At 34.3% G+C, this 18166-nt stretch overlaps 1 protein-coding gene across 1 annotated transcript in view; it reads right to left on the reverse strand.

Annotated features, from left to right (window-relative positions):
- Positions 1-2411: 2411 nt before the first annotated feature.
- The window catches only part of TUSC3 (tumor suppressor candidate 3), a 107528-nt gene continuing 91773 nt past the window's right edge, over positions 2412-18166 (reverse strand). Inside the window, exons 8-10 of the mRNA XM_048942189.1 lie at positions 11332-11406; positions 8694-8784; positions 2412-2696 (exon numbers count right to left, since the gene is read on the reverse strand). Coding sequence (XP_048798146.1) covers positions 2681-2696; positions 8694-8784; positions 11332-11406 — 182 coding nt within the window. The 3' untranslated portion in view covers positions 2412-2680. The remainder of the gene's footprint in view (positions 2697-8693; positions 8785-11331; positions 11407-18166) is intronic.

Below are 18166 nucleotides of genomic sequence, written 5' to 3' on the forward strand. Positions count from 1 at the left end.
CACTGACAATCTGTACCGATGGGTGAAGGCACTTCGGTCAGTAGTTTTGAAGCCTCGCCTTTGACTTCTTTCAGAGATCTTTGATAAATGCAATTTGGTCCCGAGAAGTTACCACATCTAGCTTATTTATTTAAAGCTAATACATAGAAGGTGCTTGAATGAAGTAGCTCTTCTGACCTATCTGATACAGAGAACTCATTCTCTACGTCACAGTCTTAACAATGGGTGCCCCCTTCTTAAACCTTAGTCACCAGCTCTCTCGTCAGTTCCCTTCTTGTTTTCCTGCTCTTGTTGTGTTAATAATTTGGTACCAACCTGAACATTATCTTCACATTACTCTTCTAGCCCTCTTATATTTACAGCTGACTTGTGATGTTCTATGAATGTTTCTGTTCCCCTTGCCAGCATTTAAACACAGAACTCCCTAAGATGCTTTTGTAACTTTGATCTATGTAAGTCTCTTTACTTCTCTTTGAGTTGTGGCACATGTTTAACTAGATACCTAATAGAATATTTAACAGTTTGCAGGCTGTGTCTTGCTATTCAGGTTGTTCCATTATTTATTATAATTACCTGCATTTACCGCCCCTTCTTTGAAACTGATTATCTCAATTTCACTTTGATTGTCCACTCTTGCAACAATATTAAACCTATTTTATTGTTCTTGCTTTTACCAAGTTACTGTCCCATGAATCTTTCTTGTACAGGTATCCACGTACTGAGCAAGATGCTGCTCTTGACTGGGTTATTAATTGTGAGATCTATTCTTTATTCCAGGAAGTCACTGTATACCATTGGAAAACTTAGTCTCATCAGATCTCTCACTACCACTGCCTGAACATAGCAGTTTCTCTTATCTCACTTCCTGATCGCTATCATTATCTTGATCATAGGTCAGTATCACAGTTCGTAAGGATTAAATTTATTGTTACAGGAGCACAGACCTCTGTGCTGTTGTATCCCATATTAGCCTTCATGCATTGTGCTGTTTTATTACCCGCATATGCTATGCCATTTTTAAGTCAGTAGCCTGACAACAGTGTCATACTGGTGTGTGTGTGTGAGACTATATGTATCTGTGTGTACACACGCACACACACACACCTATCTGTTCTATCTTCCATAGTGATATGTGGCTCTGGAGGCAGTCTGATTCGCCTTCCCTATGTATTATGATGTGCCTTCTTAGCTAGCATTTGGTGCTCCTCGGAAAAGGCTACATCTGCCTTCATGCTTTGAGCTAGAAAACAGGTGTTAGAGTTTGTCAATTTTCCCCTAGTTTCTAGTTTAAATATTGCTCTACAACTCTGCAACAGTTTTACGCCAGCAGTTTAACACTGTCCTTCCTGTTTTTCATTTTAAGAAGTTCTTAACATACCTTCCAGAATTGTAGAAGCCCAGAACTGGACACACTACTTCAGATTTGGCCTTATGCCGGGGCAGAGAAGGTAAGAAGAACCTCCCTCTACCTGCTGGCCACACTTTTTTTTTAATGCACCCCAGGATACCATTAGCCACCTTGGCCACCAGGACACACTGCTGGCTCAAGGCCAACCTTTTGGCCACCAGGACACATCAATTCTTCTTGGCAGAGCTGCTTTCCTGCAGATCATCCCCTAGCCTGTACCGATGCATGCAGTTACTCCTCCCCCGGTGTAGGACTCTGCACTTGCCCTTGTTAAACTTAATAAGCCTCCTCTTGATCCAACTCTTCCATCTGTCCAGTTCCTACTGCTTCCAGAATGAATACCTACAGTGTTTGATGAAGTGAGTTTTGTAGAGTTCAGAGAAACTCATCCTCACGTTTAGAGACATTCACGTATAATACATGAAGGAAATTCCAATCTGATTTCATTCCTGGCATGCCAGTGAAAGTGAACTGGAACTTGCAGAAACTGTATGCCTACAATTCTTCTTTCCTGAGCTACGCTAAATATAGTATGCAGGCATATACAAAGGTATATACTTACACATGAGAGCATTTCATATGAGGTGTGAGCAGGTACAGAAGTGACTTATCCAAGATTTGATCCTTGCACTTGTATGTTAGCTACAAAATATGAGATTGCACTACTTCTAGGAGCATCACAGCTACCAAAGGTTACAGTGTATTTTGGAGGGAATTCTGCATGGCACTGTGTTAGCATGCTCAGTGTACAATCAATCCAGTAAAATTAAACTTCTAAGCTAATCCTTTTATTCTCTAAGTTTACACTTTCAAAGCAAAGTAATAGCAAGATACATGTTATACTACTCATTATAGTTCCCACCATGGTATTTCTCTAAACAGTAGTTGAAGAAACAATTATTTGATCATATTCTAAAATGCATCTTAAAACAATTTAACAAACTTCAGATTTAAAACTTGACAAAACTCTTTGGATTCTTGTACTAAAATTAATAGGAGAGCCTTAAGACTTATAATGAAGTTTATTCAAATTCTTGAACACAGATTATATGTAACATTTTAGTACTTCCCAATGAGATATTTATGGTATATATCTATAAATTAAGCATTCATTGCATAAAACTGTATTCATTTCTCTGCATACTATACAAATTATCACAGAAACAGATGAGCCAACTAAATAGTCTTGAATACGTCTAACAGTGGCAGGCAGATAAGCCGGTACTGATGTTATCTTCATGGTAAGCAGCTCTAAATGAATCTCTCTTGAATTCACTTAATTAAGAAGCTGAAAAGAAAGGAAACATGATTAAAAGCTGAAAAATGCCTATAAAATATAGTATTGCAATTATTTCGAGAGAATAAACAAGGACTTCAAAACAGCCATTTGAAAAGCCATTCAATGTTTGTGTAATAATCTCTTAAATGTTTATATCTCATTAGATAATTACTAAGTAAGCATGAAAGTCATCAAATAAAAACCTGAGTGACTGAAACTTATATTTTCGTATTAAAAACATTAAAAAGCAAAATGCACTTCAAACATCTGTTCTCTTCAATCAAGCTCTGCACCTGCTCTTACTACCTAAAAGTAAAAGCTATGTCTCCTGGGAGGTATTTCAGATTTATTTTAATCATTCTTCCCTTGTAGAAGTGGCCCCTGAGTGGGGAGGGCATAAATGACTTGGCAAGGTTCTGAACGGCTCCAGAGTCTTAACATTCTTAATGTTTTAATAAATTAATGAGTTTCAGATGACATTGCTGCTTCTTCATCCCTGGAACAAAACCTTGTATTTAAAATAAAAATTAAAAAAAGCTTACGTTTCAATTGTCATACATTTCATTTGGGGTTTTTCAAGGACATTATCAAATGAGGTACCTTTACAAACGGGAACGCAGAGAGAAAGAGTTGTGCACAACCGCAGATTGAGCTAATTCTATAAACACAGAATAATGACAGGCTGAAGTGAAGGGTTACTACAGCTTGACTGTGTCTAGCTTCATATGAAAGAACTTTTGATTCCTCAAAGATATACAACGTGCTCAAGTATACACATCATATTAACTTCATCACTTTTCCATTTATGGCATAATTAACTACTCATTACAAAACAGCCATGCAAGTGCCATGAGCTAAAACGACAGTACACTATAAAGATGTTCCCTGCTGTAAAAAGTTGACGTGCTCATTAAGCAAGACATACAGACCAAGGCAAAACAGATGGCAACTGGCTGGGTGCTAGAGGGTGAAGTGATTATTGAAAAGGAAATGCGAGAAAAATACAAAGAGAATTGCAAAGTGCTGAACAGAGAAATAAGAGAATGCTGTAGGATAGATATGCAAGGCCATGTACAGGAAAGAAGGAATGAAGAAGAAAGGAATAAAGATAGTGGGAAAATTTCGGGCAGGAAGAATAGGAGGGGTAAAGGGTAATCAGGCAAGTAGCAATGACAGAATCAGGGGTGGTGAAAAACTAGAAGATATTACTGTAGGAAAATATAAATATGGCAGTGTCATTTTGAATAAATATTCTGCTACCATATCTGCTACTGTATCTATATTACTGTTTGTCTGTAGCACAACTGAAGTACATGTTTAGCAGCTAACGTAAAAAGCAAAAGTAATGCAGAAGTTATAGAAGTCTAAGAAGGAAAAAAAGCCAAAGGTTGAAAAACACAAAGCACCAAAACATTATAAAAATCATGAAACAGAGAGTAGCCAAAAAAAGATAGAGAGGGGGGCAGGGTTTCAGAAAAACCTGTAAGGACAAGTTGGGTAATATCTGTTTAAATTGATCTTAAAAGACGTATTACGGAGCCAGACACCTGAAATTTGCAGCTCTTATTCTTTAAAGGACTAGAAACCTCACAGAGAAGACTGTGGAAGTCTGCGGCTATTCGTGCATTCAGTATAACATTTGATTATTTAGATGAAGAAACTGGCAACTTTTTTTTTTTTTTTTTTTTTTTTTTTCCCTGAAAAACTTGCTGTCCAGCCATAATAAGAGAAGAAATATGGAAAATGGTATTATCATTCTCCTGCCTTTTAGAATTATCCTGGTTGCCTCAGTTTTGAAGGAAGTAGTTTATTTTGTTGAGTGCTACAGACCTGACTGTGAATCATCGTGTTTAACAGAACTAGATTACCAGTTCATAAATTTCAGGTGAATCAAACTAATTAGGTGTAAAGTCAACGTGGAACATCTGAGCAGTTATTTGCAGCACTCACATTTATTAATATTTTAATTTTATTTGCCTGCAGATACTGTTTATTTGTTCTATTTACTTACATTTTACCAATCTATTTTGAAGAAATAACTATTCTATTTTATTCATTTGTATTTAATCTCAGTTGTTCAATATTATTCAAGAATTCTTTACTGAAACTAATTTAATTACATTGAGGATAGACATTTCTTATATGGTATATACAGTAAATGCAAGGTATCCAGCTCTGCATCTTGTCTGTTCTTGCTCTGAATCTAGGTAAAGAACAAATACTTCACGTCTAACTTAACTTTCATGTTTATTTCGTGAAAATAAGGCATTTTTATATATCATGCTTTCTTTCAGCTTATTTCTTTTTCCATGCTAGTCATTTCAAAATATGTATTTTCCCAATGTATTAGTTCATAGTGCTGAAGGCTGATTATTTTTTTATTATTTAACTAAAGCCTCTTCACCTTAATGTTTTCAGTAATACACAATTGCAATTGCTTTCAAGGCTAATCTGATAATGAAACTCACAACTGCAGGTGTAAAAAAATTGATAAAGATACATAATGCGAGCAACTTAATAAAAAATTACATAAAACCCTCACATTTTCTGTTGTTCATATTATTTAAAATCACATTAAAACAACAGTGCATGGTAAGATGTAGACTTGAAAGGACAATAAAAGGTGCCATCAATAACAAAATGACCCTAAAAATTTCAAAAAGTCCACTTCATAGATTTCAGCCAAAGATAAAACAAAACAAAACAAAAATCATGGATAACTTTTTTTTTTTTTTTTAAACACCATTATACACTGAATAAGACTTTTGTCTTTTTCTCTTAAAGAAACCAGCATTACAAATATTTTTATTGCTACTATTCACAGTGATACACTACTCTGCTAATGTACTGATGCATTCTCTCTTGTTCTAACTGTCCCTCCTCATTCTTAATATTTTATGTGTTTTCTTGGACTGCACCAACCTAATGTAAGGTTTGCATAGAACTTTCCAAACTCTTTTCTGAATACAAAAGCTTAGATTTCATCCTTCTGGCTTATAGGTAAATTTGTTCTCCCTATTGTTAGCATGTATCCTAGTTACTAATAACATTATGTTGAGGTAGTGAAATGCTCAATGACCGAATATCTGATACTTAATTCATCATTTATCCAATTTAAACGCTGGAGTGAGAAGGCTTCTAAAAATATTCCTTTGGATGTATCAACATTCCTGGTCTTATTACAGAACCACAGAATTGCAGGGGTTGGAAGGGACCTCCAGGGATCATTAAATCTACTCCCCAGCTAAAGCAGGTTCCCTACAGCAGGTAGAAGGGATAAAGGGGAAAATGTACAACAGGGTGAAATAAAATTAATGTATTATCATTCAACCATTAATGACAACAATTAAAATAAAGGTTTTAGCAAAAAAAAAAAAAAAAAATCTATCCTGTTCCCACAAAAGGTGGTTTAGTAATAGCATAAAAAGCCAGCCATAGTAAAAATGACTATAGGGGAGAAATTTATTACGTGCTTACTCATCCATCATGAATCTATATACCCTGTAAATAATCTTCATGATGATCTCAATTTTGTGTTCCATCTCTCATTCCAAAGGTTTACTGTATATGTGTATTTTACCAGCACATTAAAACATTATTTTTGCTCAACCTAACCTTCAGGAAAAAATATTCTATGGAAGGGAGAATCAAAACCTAATTTGAAGATGTCTGAAGCAGTTTAAAATGATGTTACTCTTCCTTCCTACACACACGCGTGTGTGTGTAAAGAGCATATTTATAGACCTGTGCTGCTCTGTAGCACTCTTCTGGAAACTTTTCTGTTTGTCACAGAAATTAACACTGATAATGGCATTACCATTAATCAAGGCATTACCAGCATCAAGGAGGTAACAGTACGTTCCCAGTACTTTAATTTATGCACCTTAGAAAAAGAAATAAATTTATCAGGTTTTTGACTCCAGTTATATGTTTATCTGTTTTGATTTATCTTCACTACACGAAGGTCACTGGAGAGAAGCAGGCTGCACAGTAGTTTATGTTACTTTTCCAGTTTTTATTGATGCATCCTGTTTCACATAGGACACATTTGAGGGTTTATTGACAGAGAGCACAAACAATTCTGTGTATTTGGCTTTTTTTAAAGTAAGACAAAAATTGATGTTTTTGATAGTGCACATAAAGAAAACAAATTGTTTAAATGCTAAATGTTACTTTAGGCATGCCAACATAAGCATCCTTTCTTTTTTTCTAATAAATCATTAGTATGCACTGTTTCTAGTGGTATTAAAGTTTTACTAGCCTGAGGCCAATTTATCACATAAAGACTTACAGTTTCAAGGTGAAATCATAACCAGTTAAAGTAAAAAGACAGACATATTTCACATTTTTAAGATATAATCACACTGGGATCTATCGATGAGACATAAAAAATCCTTGGAAAGATGCTAAGAAAGTCAGACAAAAAAATGTTTATCAACAGATATGACTAAAATTAATGTGTAGAATATAGCATTAAAGGGACAAAGAAAAAATAAGAGAGTTTACATACTTGGTCCTTCTGCACAATCACTTCATTAGAATTTGTAACTATGCACATAAACCAAAGAACTCCTCTTCAGAACGAGTATGACATTGGCATGAATATGGTTGAGACAACTGAAATGTTAATGGCAAGGCTAAAAGGTAGTTTCCAGAGAAGGTGCTGAGAGGCTGCAGAGACTATTCCAGATGGCAAATTACAAAATCCATACTGATGAAATCTCACAATACTATACTACAGGGCCCTTTGCTGATCAGTTTCCTTAGCAGAACAGAGTAAAAAGCAGGAAAAGACCTTCTGTGCATATTGCGAGGAGAAGAGTTAAACTATCTTGAGTAGTGGTACAAAACTGAGAAAGCTGGCTTCTGTACTAACACACAAGACCACTCATGGAAATCAGCATTAAGTATCAGAAAAAAATTTAGTATTCCCCATATGACTCATTAACAGTGACTGTTTAAGAAAAAGAAAAAAAAAAACAACAGCAGAACTGATAATATTAATAGACTGTTCTTTTTTTTTCTACTTACTTGAAAATAGAAACTTCTGAATCTGCATTGCTAATGGTTCCCTTATGTATATTTTGTACATGCATTAGACGACAATTCATAGTGCCAAAAGATCTTTCAGCAAAGCATTACTACATCTACACTACAACATGAATGTCATGCACTTACTTTGTTCAACCACGGTAAACAGTAACACAGACCAGTATATAATATGTGATTTATTAGTCTACTAGTTTAAAGAAAACAATTTCATTGGAAATAATGAAAATCTCATCTTTTTAAAATGCATTCTTGCCACTTAGATTGGGTAAAACAGCTCTTAGCTGGTTTTTTACATCTTAGCTGTACTGTAAAGCCTTGCATAGCAAGACTATGTCAACTGTATAAATATGTTTTGTATGTGTATATATGTACATATACATGTACATAATAGTTATTAATCTTGGATTTAGTTGTAACAACAGAAGACTGACTTTTTTTCAAGTTGCCTGGCCCATCATTACTATAGCACAGAAGACTAAATTGCATGTTACTTTTTCTCCTAGCCTGGCTTTTTCAGGTTAATCTAAAAATACTATCAGGATCATGAGAAAATGATATGGGTTCTTGACAGGCTACTAAAAAAAGTGTGTAACAAATGAGCAAGATGTAAATCAGAAATCTAGGCAATCTCTACAGGTGACTCACAGCTGAATTACAGAAAGAAATATGTAAAAAGTTTTATAAATTCAAGCATAATTTTTCCTTCACATTTTTCATGGAGCACTGTATAAGCCATGGTCAATGCAGACTCAAATGGTCTGCATTAACAGTCATTCTAATCCCATCAGCTTTCTATTTCTTTCTGATTTGCTCCAGTTGATCACCTTTCTTTCTGCTTCTTCGAACTCCCATAGATTCCAGTGGTAAAAATTAAAGATTTGTTACTTAAAAAATGTTCTTAAATTTAGACAATGTTATTAAAATACATAAGATGAGAATTTAATGAGAAATTACCTGTACGGGTAGCCATGGTATTTGGAGCGGAATATGGACAACAGGAAGCTGAAGAAAAAGACCACCAGACCCAGGCCTACTAGGCATATTACTGGAAAGAAAATAACTTTGTTTACTAGCGTATAAAAGATTTAAAACTGGAATCTCTACAAAGAATATTATTTACGTCAATCATTTGTATAGAATTTTGACAGTGAAATACAGAAACACTGCTGCTTGCCTACTGATGCTCACTATCTTCTGATAGGATTTCAAATACACATGGAAATAATATTTATGGTTATTAAGAAAAAAATAACTTGTCAGTTCAAATGTACTTTCAAGAAAAGAGAGCAGCAATTTGCAACTCAAATGTTTGCGGATGCAAACACCTCACTGCTGATAACAGATTTAATAACGCTTTAAATTATACATGTCAAGCAATGTCACTTCAGGTATTTGCTTGTTCTTTTGGAAAACAAATTACATTTAGAAAAAACATCCCTGGACTAATGGAATCATGCTGCCTCTAGTCAACCATCTAACACTAAAGTAACTGCAAAGGCTGTTTATAACTGCTTTATCTAATTCTTAGTGGCTAAAACATTTCACTGTATTAAGTTCCAGGGCTGGGAGAGAAATTACTCTTAAATATTATGTCTTTGGGTATTGAAGTTAAGTAACAACGACACAAACCTTCTGAGAGCATCCAGATGCAAGCTCTTTGAGCCTTTTCAGGCTAAGAAAGAATTAGCAAAGTAAATACTTAAATTAACAAATCAAATCTGAAACACCAGTTGACACTTTTGTAGTAGTAGCAAAAAACCTTTTCAATCATCATAGCTCACTCAATTGTGCGCAAGTAGAAGAGAAAAAAAAAAAAGGAACATTTTACAGTCTGCTGTATATGACTGAGATACACCTCACCTATGAGGACTGCTCCGAAAATAATGCCTAAACCCACTGCAACAGAGGTGGATGGTGGTAGTAAGTCAGTGGAGGGTAATATCCCAACAATATCCTTTTTCATTTTGGTGCCAGCAGCAAAGGGGCAGTCTGACAAAATGGTATCTGACACAGAAGTGTTTATGAAGTAAAGGTGTGTCACTGAACTCCTCCACGTGGAAAAAATGGAATCCATTGACATGCACTAATGCTTGATGAACATTTGTGGAGACCAAACAGTGGATGTGAGCAGAGTTAGGTGGTGGGTTATGCATTTCAGCAATGGTGACAACAGTGGGTTACCTCTGTTGGTACAGATTTTTATGAGCTCAGCACACAGGCTTTTGTTCATTGCTATTGAAATGCATAGCTAATCAGGCAATGGTGGTGAACATGTTGAAAAACACTGTTTTGTAGCTGAGAATTTGCTCTCTCAAGTAGTTGCTACTCTTTGTATCTGTTGTAGTTTCCATGGAAACAAATAGAAGTCGGTGAAGCTGAAAATGGATTCATTTTTCATTAAAATTGACTATGTAAAAACTGACATATATCAATCTAATTGTTAAAACTTCTGCAACTAGTTTGAGAAAATTAGCCCTGTACAGATTTTATACACACACTTCATCATACAGAAACTGCCAGTCACAAATATGATTTCAAACCATAATGAAATGAAATGTTAAGCATGAACAACGCAAGGCACACAGAAAGCATTCAAATGAAAGACAGCAGAAGCAAGTTTGAACTTGTACTTGTGATATGATAGCCCATATCACTACACACATTATCACAGAAGCAACTGTGATCCAACAACACGTGCCAATTAAATTAATGTCAATGTCTTTTCAAAATCAGTATTAGTTAAGATCCATGAAAGATACACAAAATCAAGTTATACCTCTACAGCTCACTGAAGATGACACTCAAATCAGTATAGACAAACAGCTAACATTCAACCTACCCTTATGAAGCATTATTGGCTAGCCCTATCTGCAATGCTGTATATTACATACAAGATGCTAAAGAATGGATTTTAAAAGAACAAATAGCATAGAAATGATGGTATCTTTAAAAATCTTCAACCATTTATGTGAGAAAAAGTAAATGGCTGTATGGTAAGAAGTTTAAATCTGAATAAAATGCTTTCATATAGTGTTCTTATGCAACTGACTGCCAAAAAAATATTTAGATACTCTGAATGAGAATGAAATTCAGAAAAAAAAACATAAAACTAGCACTTCTGGCTAGCAGCCCTTAGATGTTACATATTAGGATATATTCTGCATTGTGCTTTCACTTTCCTTCAGAGACATATTGTACAAAGAGTAACAAGAATTTTTTCTCTCCTTTGCATGTTGTCGCGAACATCTTAAATGCCTAAACTCATTTTGAAAATGCTTTGAAACTCCTTTTCTTTAACTCACAGACACATTCACATTATGCCTTTCTACCTCATAGAGAATGTCAAGTCATAAGTTGACTGGGGATGCTTAAGACCTGTTTTTACTGCTACAACATGCTAATATAATCTATTAGCTATATGCTAATAGCTAATAGAGCTATTGAAGGTCTATGCTATACTCTTCTCCACTCCACAACATGTAAAAATTAGTTTAAGGAAGAACTTTTAAAAACTTAATCAGATAGTCATTTGTAATTTCTCAATATCTTTTTAACTGTGATAACATTGTCTTAATTGTACTAAGGAACTTACTTCTCCTCTTCCCAACATCCCCTTTGGAGGTAGCAGCTTCATTCAGGAGTACCATTCCCATGGTAATAGCAGCATCTATATCACCATTGTCAAGGAAACAGCAGATGTGCAGATACCTCAGAAAGCCACAAAGGCACAGCTAAAAGCTAAGGCTTTCAAGTTGATAAAAAATATTTATATATAAAACTGCATATCACAATTTACTGAACCAATAGATTCACCTGGGGGAAAAACAGGAATAACATTTTCCTTTGAGCATTCTACATAAAAGAGGAAAGAAGATTCAAAAAGCTCTAACGAATAAGTCCTTATATAAGACATATGGCTTTTCAACAGTTATGGAAATCGATACTCTCCAATATTTTCCAATACTTGGTATATTGGAAAGTAAAGGATTTTACAAAATGAAGACTAAAAGAGCAAAAAATCATTCCTATTCCACAGTGGTTTTTTTTAATGAAAACTGAAACAGCTGAACTGCTTTATCTTTAATCTGCTTCTCAATAGACATTTTCGTAGTCTTTAGTGTCATATTGAAGCAGAGAAACATCCCAGAGGCAAAGTCCTCAGTCACTCTGAGTTTTATTGCCTAATTATTACTGTTAGGAATACAAACAACTACATAACAATAAAACAATTTAGCAGGATCTTAAACCATACAATTAATTGCTTACTTAAAACTTGATAAATAAAAAAGAATGGTTGCTACTTACTGTGTTTAAAATCTGTTCAGAGGAGGAAGCATGAATGAATGTCACACTGAAGCAGGAGTGTGTCACCTGAGCTATATCTCACAGTTTCAGAAAATACAAATTTTAATAGACACAGCTAAATCTTGAATAAGGGAGAGGTTTTTAAACTTCACTTTCCCCAGGGCTAGGCAGCAGAATGGCAGACTAACTACCAAATTTAAGAATGAGACACATTTCAATTTACCTACACATATAATACAGAAGATGCTTCACACATACTACAGACATGAACAATATTTCCAGCCTCTTATACCTGCATTAGTGTTATTAATATTAACATTTTTACATTAACAATTTTCAAAATTAGACAAAAATTCTCTAATATATCTGAAATTTCAGTTATATGATTTCAATTATAGTCAAGTGAAGAATAACAGAATTTAAAAAAAAAGCAAGCAGTAGTGGCAAAATGTGATATGTGTTCATATCAGCCAACAGGCAATGTCAGGGCAATGTATGTTAAAACAATTTTTCAGGCATGGACATCCTCCAACGGTCCTAAATTAAGACACTTGCAACACATGCATAATGTGGAAGGTGTGGGCTCACTTGGATTAAATTGTTAAGGTTGAGTTTTGTACAGTATCATTGTTTAGAAATGTGAAAAACTGGGGATCTACTTCCTCCTGAAATTAGGCATTCCCCATCTTTCCAATGATGCTGCCCACTTTACTAGAGAGAGAAAAATGCAATATTCTTAATGGCAGAGAAAAGCAAGGAAAAGACTGCAACCAAAGCCCAGCAATTCTAGGGAATAATCTCCCTGGATTCCCAGTCTCAAGGCTATTTATAGTTCGTTGTTCTTTATCCCCCAAGGCATCAGAGTAAATATACAATGGAATTTATTATTAAATCTATGTTAAGAGAGATATCAGAATCACTATTATTTTCTCTCCTTGAATGGCTGTTTTGAAAGAAGAGCTCTAAAATTTCTTGAAGGCAAAAATAAGCTGGTAATACTGTGAATGCTTCAGACATAGACATTATATTACTACAGTGAAGACTGCAGATGAAAGATAAAAGGAAAGCAAGAATAAAATAGTAGATAATTATACAAAGACTTTGGAGGTTAAGATAATGAAAATTTTGTTTCTTGGAGCATATTGAAACACAAGAGGTTTGCTTGTATTTCACCAGAACATCAGGAAACACTTCTTAACTGTGTGGGTGATGGAGCACTGACACAGGCTGCCCAGAGGCTGTGGAGACTCCTCCTTGTAGATCTTCAGAAATCACCTGGATGTCGCTCTGGGCACCTGCTCTAGGTATCTCTGCTGGAGCAAGGGTGGGATCAGGATCCAGAGGGCCCTGCCTACCTCAGCCACTCTGTGACTCTGTGAAAATGCTTTATAACGGTCATGAGGATCTGTCATGTTTTAAACATATAGCTCATTCACCACACAGTTATCAAAAATCTTATTAATGGATATTAAAAATAAGCTGCCTCAAACATATTTTCCCTTACGTCATTGTTGGGTTTAATCATGTTTTCATTAAAGCCACAGGCTAAAGGAAACTTTAAACATGACTTCTTTAGAAGTTCACATCAGGCCTAGTGTTGCAGATAATGTAGAGTATATTTAAATGCATTGTTCATGAATGGATTTTATCTGCTACAAAATTCAGTAAAACACATATTTCAAAAGTACTTAATAAATTGAGCAATATGGAAAACATAACAAAAACATCCCAGGAGCTAATATGTAGGCTTCATAGAATATTTTAAAATCTTTCCCAAAATAGCTGGGGGAAGGAGGAGGAGGAATGGAATCCACACTATTATACAGATTAGAAGAGAAGGTAAAAAAAATCATCTTCTAACCTCTCTGTTTTTCCTAAGCACAAGAGACTGGAAATTTCTTGCGCTACTCATATGCTTCTATGCATGACTAGAGAAGGTGTCATGAAACTTATTCATTTATCTGCTTTCAAATGTTAAGAATGCAAAAAAAAAAAAAAAAAAAAAAAAAAAGCAAAATAATAATTAAAAAAAAAAAATTGAAAAAGTTGCAAGAAAGGCTGAAAGAAATACCACACAGATTCCACATATATTTCTAGCTTATCAATAAAAGCCCCTAGCATTGAATTATCTAATAACAACTTTATTTTACCAATCCCTCATTTAGATTTATAACAGTAATTAATTTTGTTCTTAATTTAACTGAATCATGAGGAATGACAAAGAACAAAACCCACTGAAAAGCTATTTGGCAGATATGAATTTTTTGTGGTTTTTTTTTTTTTTTTTTTTTTTTTAAACAGACAATGATTTTTAATCCTCTTTTCCTATTACTGGGAAGAACAGTTTGACAAAAGCAACGTCTCCTCTGCAACTGAGAGCAGATCTATAACTAGCAGAACTGTGCTTTCCAACCCCCCCCTATTTCGGAGACTCACATCGTTACCCTTCCAACTTCCTTCACATTGTCACTACTTTTGCTTCAGTTGTTGCTTTCTAACTTCAGTCATGGATTTTCAGCCTCACTTAGTTGATGTCAATGACACTGGCTTTATAACTTCACACTCTAACAGTGATTGAATCACTTACTTTAAATCTGTGATGTTGAAGCAAAACTTCAGTCAATTGAGTCCTGATTTTAATGCAATCACTAGCTTTGTACCATAGAATATTTAGTTTAAATTTTTGGGCTCCTCTTTCTAGCACTGTATGTTATGCCTTTATGTTATTTTGATATTCCACAAAGTGAAAGCAACAGTCCTGTTCCAGAAATAATCTACATATCTCATTTCTTCAGCAAAGTAGAATTTAAAGTTTTGTCAACTGGTTACTTGGATGGTCTTCCATCTTCAAAAAATTTAATAGCAAGAAAAGATGTACTTGTTTTCTGATTTCTGTTGATTTCTGTCACTATGCATTATGAAACTACTCTGAAAAGACAAGGCAAATGTGGACTCAGACAAATGATAGCTAGCAAATATTTTAAACTCAGATATTTATGTTTTCTGGTAAACATATCCTTTTGTAGCAATTTTGTAGGTGAATCTACAAAATTAATTTTTGTAAAATATCTTTCCATTGTTAAATTTGGAATTGTTTCAGTTTTACTTGTTAAACTTCTGCTGCCCCTTTTCCTAGATGGCACATAATCCTCACTGAAATGGAGAACTTACACTAGTTACTTAGTGCTTTTGAAAAGGTTCTGAATACTTTGATAAATGAGGAGCAGTTTAGTAGTATGATGAAAAACAGTGATGATCAAAATTCATAAGATTATTCATAAAATGATCATCATCAGCAGAGTATTAGCTCTGCAAATACCAAGATGTTTTATTGGAAGTATTTTTAAGAAAAATGATTGGATCAATAAACTCTATAATAATGGATACCTTACAAAATGTAAGTGATCACTAGTAAATTCTGGGTAGTTTCTATTAGCATGCTTTGACTGAAAATTTAATGGCTATTAATTCCAGCCAGAATGTCCCAAAGAAGAAAGCTTGGCGATCTGTAAGTTATTAATGTCATATACCATTTATATCCTTACTTCACAAATTTAGTCATAATCGCTAGTGAGTGGGTAACAAAAGGAGAGAAAATTAGTTGAGAGAAAACTTGTTAACTTTGTAAAAAAAGTATAGAGGTCTCATTCATATGTTACTGGATTACTGCTAACAGTAAAAATCCTAAATCAACATTATTCATATTAAGAACTATGTTGTATCTGTGGACCATTTAATAATATATGAGCAAAAATAACTAAGGGACAAAATGTTAATTCGCTCAACTCTGTGTTCAATTTATTGTTAACTAAAATGGGGATAGTTTATTTCTCAGCATTTAAAAACTTCTTGCTTGCTTTATCATACTGGAACAAGAACATAAGCATCTTTAGTAAAGGGGTATGAAGATTAACAGGAAAATCTATGATTTACTGTATTTTTTTTTCCCCCTGAGGAATAACAAGTAAAACATGATATGCTATCCCCTTATGAGAAGAAGGCATATCCCACCAACCTAGAAAATTATTTGCCTTAGCTTCTTCCTACTAATATTTAAACCTTTAAAATACCTGCTATAATTTCAGATATATTGAATATATATTAACTACATTTTAACTGCGCAGTTTCAAAGTGTATTTAACTTTCAGCTTACATCTGAAAAACCCAAACATAACATGCATTCCAATCATTGTATTCAGGAAGTACTTTTTAGCTATGTCCAATTCTTGAAAATGAAGTGTTAGTAACTTTTCCATCTTGCGAATCTGACGTTTTTTATGATAGGATGAAGAAACTAATCAAGAAAAGTTATGGTTTTGAAATGAAAGACATTGTTGCTTCATTTCATGAACAATGAGTCTGATGTTCCACTTCTACTCTTCAGTGTGCCATCAATTCTGAATTAGACCATAACCATCCCAGTGGATGATTCAACAAGACCTGATGGCTGAGGAATGAGGTAAGTTTAAAATAACCAATATTTTTATGTCTGAACTCAGTGAAGGATAATTCCATATGTTGATAAAATGAGCGTAGTTCAAAAATTATTTGTTTGAATGCAAACATAACTCACTCATAAATTGTACACAATCAGGTCAAATATCAATATATTTAATTGCCTTAATTGTAGCTGTGCTGACAGTCATAGTAAAAACTCTGAACATTCTTTCAGACCAATACTCTCTGGCTTTAGCTCTTCAAGAGCTTTATGAATTATTACACTAGTTTTGGTACTCAAGTTCCCCTCAACTCCTTGAAACCAGCAATTCACAACAGTGAAGGAGCTGTAACTCTGCATTTCATCCATTTAAATGTCATCTAAAGTACCACATTCTCTTTTTTGATGCTTTTCCATCAATTGCACAGAACAGAGAATCAATCTGATAGTAATATAAAATCCACTATAGTGAAAAAGTTCCCTTATTATTCATTTGATTACTGTCAGCTTCAATTCATGAGATTTTCACAGAGATTGTCATTTTAATCCAGGAATAATCTGATGGAACCTACCCTCTTGTGATGTTCTTAGACATTTGAAAATGGAAAGGCTGTATAAAAGCCTTAGAAGAAGATAAAGATTCTGGAATGCATTTTAGCTCAACTGCAACAACGTAGCATAGATATATCCAACTAAGCTTGTGCTAAATGTCTAATCAGATACTAATCTCTCCAACTCCAGATTTTACAGCCTGATTTACATCCTGGTTATTCATATCATTTAAAACAAGCTGATTTGACACATTCATCAATACATAATTTATTCCTCTAATACCCTATTCCAAACAGTCATATTACTTTGAGGCACTTTATTTTAAATGCTACATTTGTTTCAGTACATTGCCTGATCTCTTTGCTAGTACACAATCTTTTAGCACATGTACACACTTTTTCTTTTGCTCTCTCAAAGCACCTATGGATTTTTTAAAGAATATCACATATCTCATCATATATGACTCTAGGCTAGTATTGTACTTTCCTTTGCTTTTAAAGATCTGTGCAGTACCATAACAGAGTTTATTCTTAGCTGAACAGTTAAGGACCGCTCAATTTAGTAATAGAAGGTAAAAAGCTTAATTTTGGACTATGTTTCTGCACCTTTCAGCCAAACAATTATGCCAGTTAACAATTGAAATACCAATTAAAACTGTAAGCTGATGGAGAAACAATGAAAAATGCTATTGTCTTCAGCGTTCAGTTAGAGAATGCTTTTTCATCTGTGTACTAGCAGTCAGATATTTGTAAAAGGCAGATAATCAGGCAATTGCCAGAGCAATGCTAAATTTATTTCACAAGGTTCTGCACTTCCACTGGAAATTTATAGAGAGTCAGACACTGAAAATAGTTGAAAAATCACTGAGTTAACAATTTCATGCATGGGACACACACCATATTTGAGAGCAATTCACGAATTTGTCATCAAATTAGCCAATGAAAAACACTGCATATTGTACTGACAAATACCCAGCTTCAGACATAAAGTCCTTATGCATCTCAGTGGCATCTAAGAGATTTTAGTATTTTCCTCAACAGCTCATAATTATGAATTATTTTGAGATCAAATCAGTTGGTGAATGAGGTAATGGAAAGAAACATCAATCACAATACTATTGATTTTTCTAATT

Source organism: Lagopus muta, chromosome 4 (genome assembly GCF_023343835.1).
Source record: "Lagopus muta isolate bLagMut1 chromosome 4, bLagMut1 primary, whole genome shotgun sequence".
Classification (NCBI taxonomy): domain Eukaryota; kingdom Metazoa; phylum Chordata; class Aves; order Galliformes; family Phasianidae; genus Lagopus; species Lagopus muta.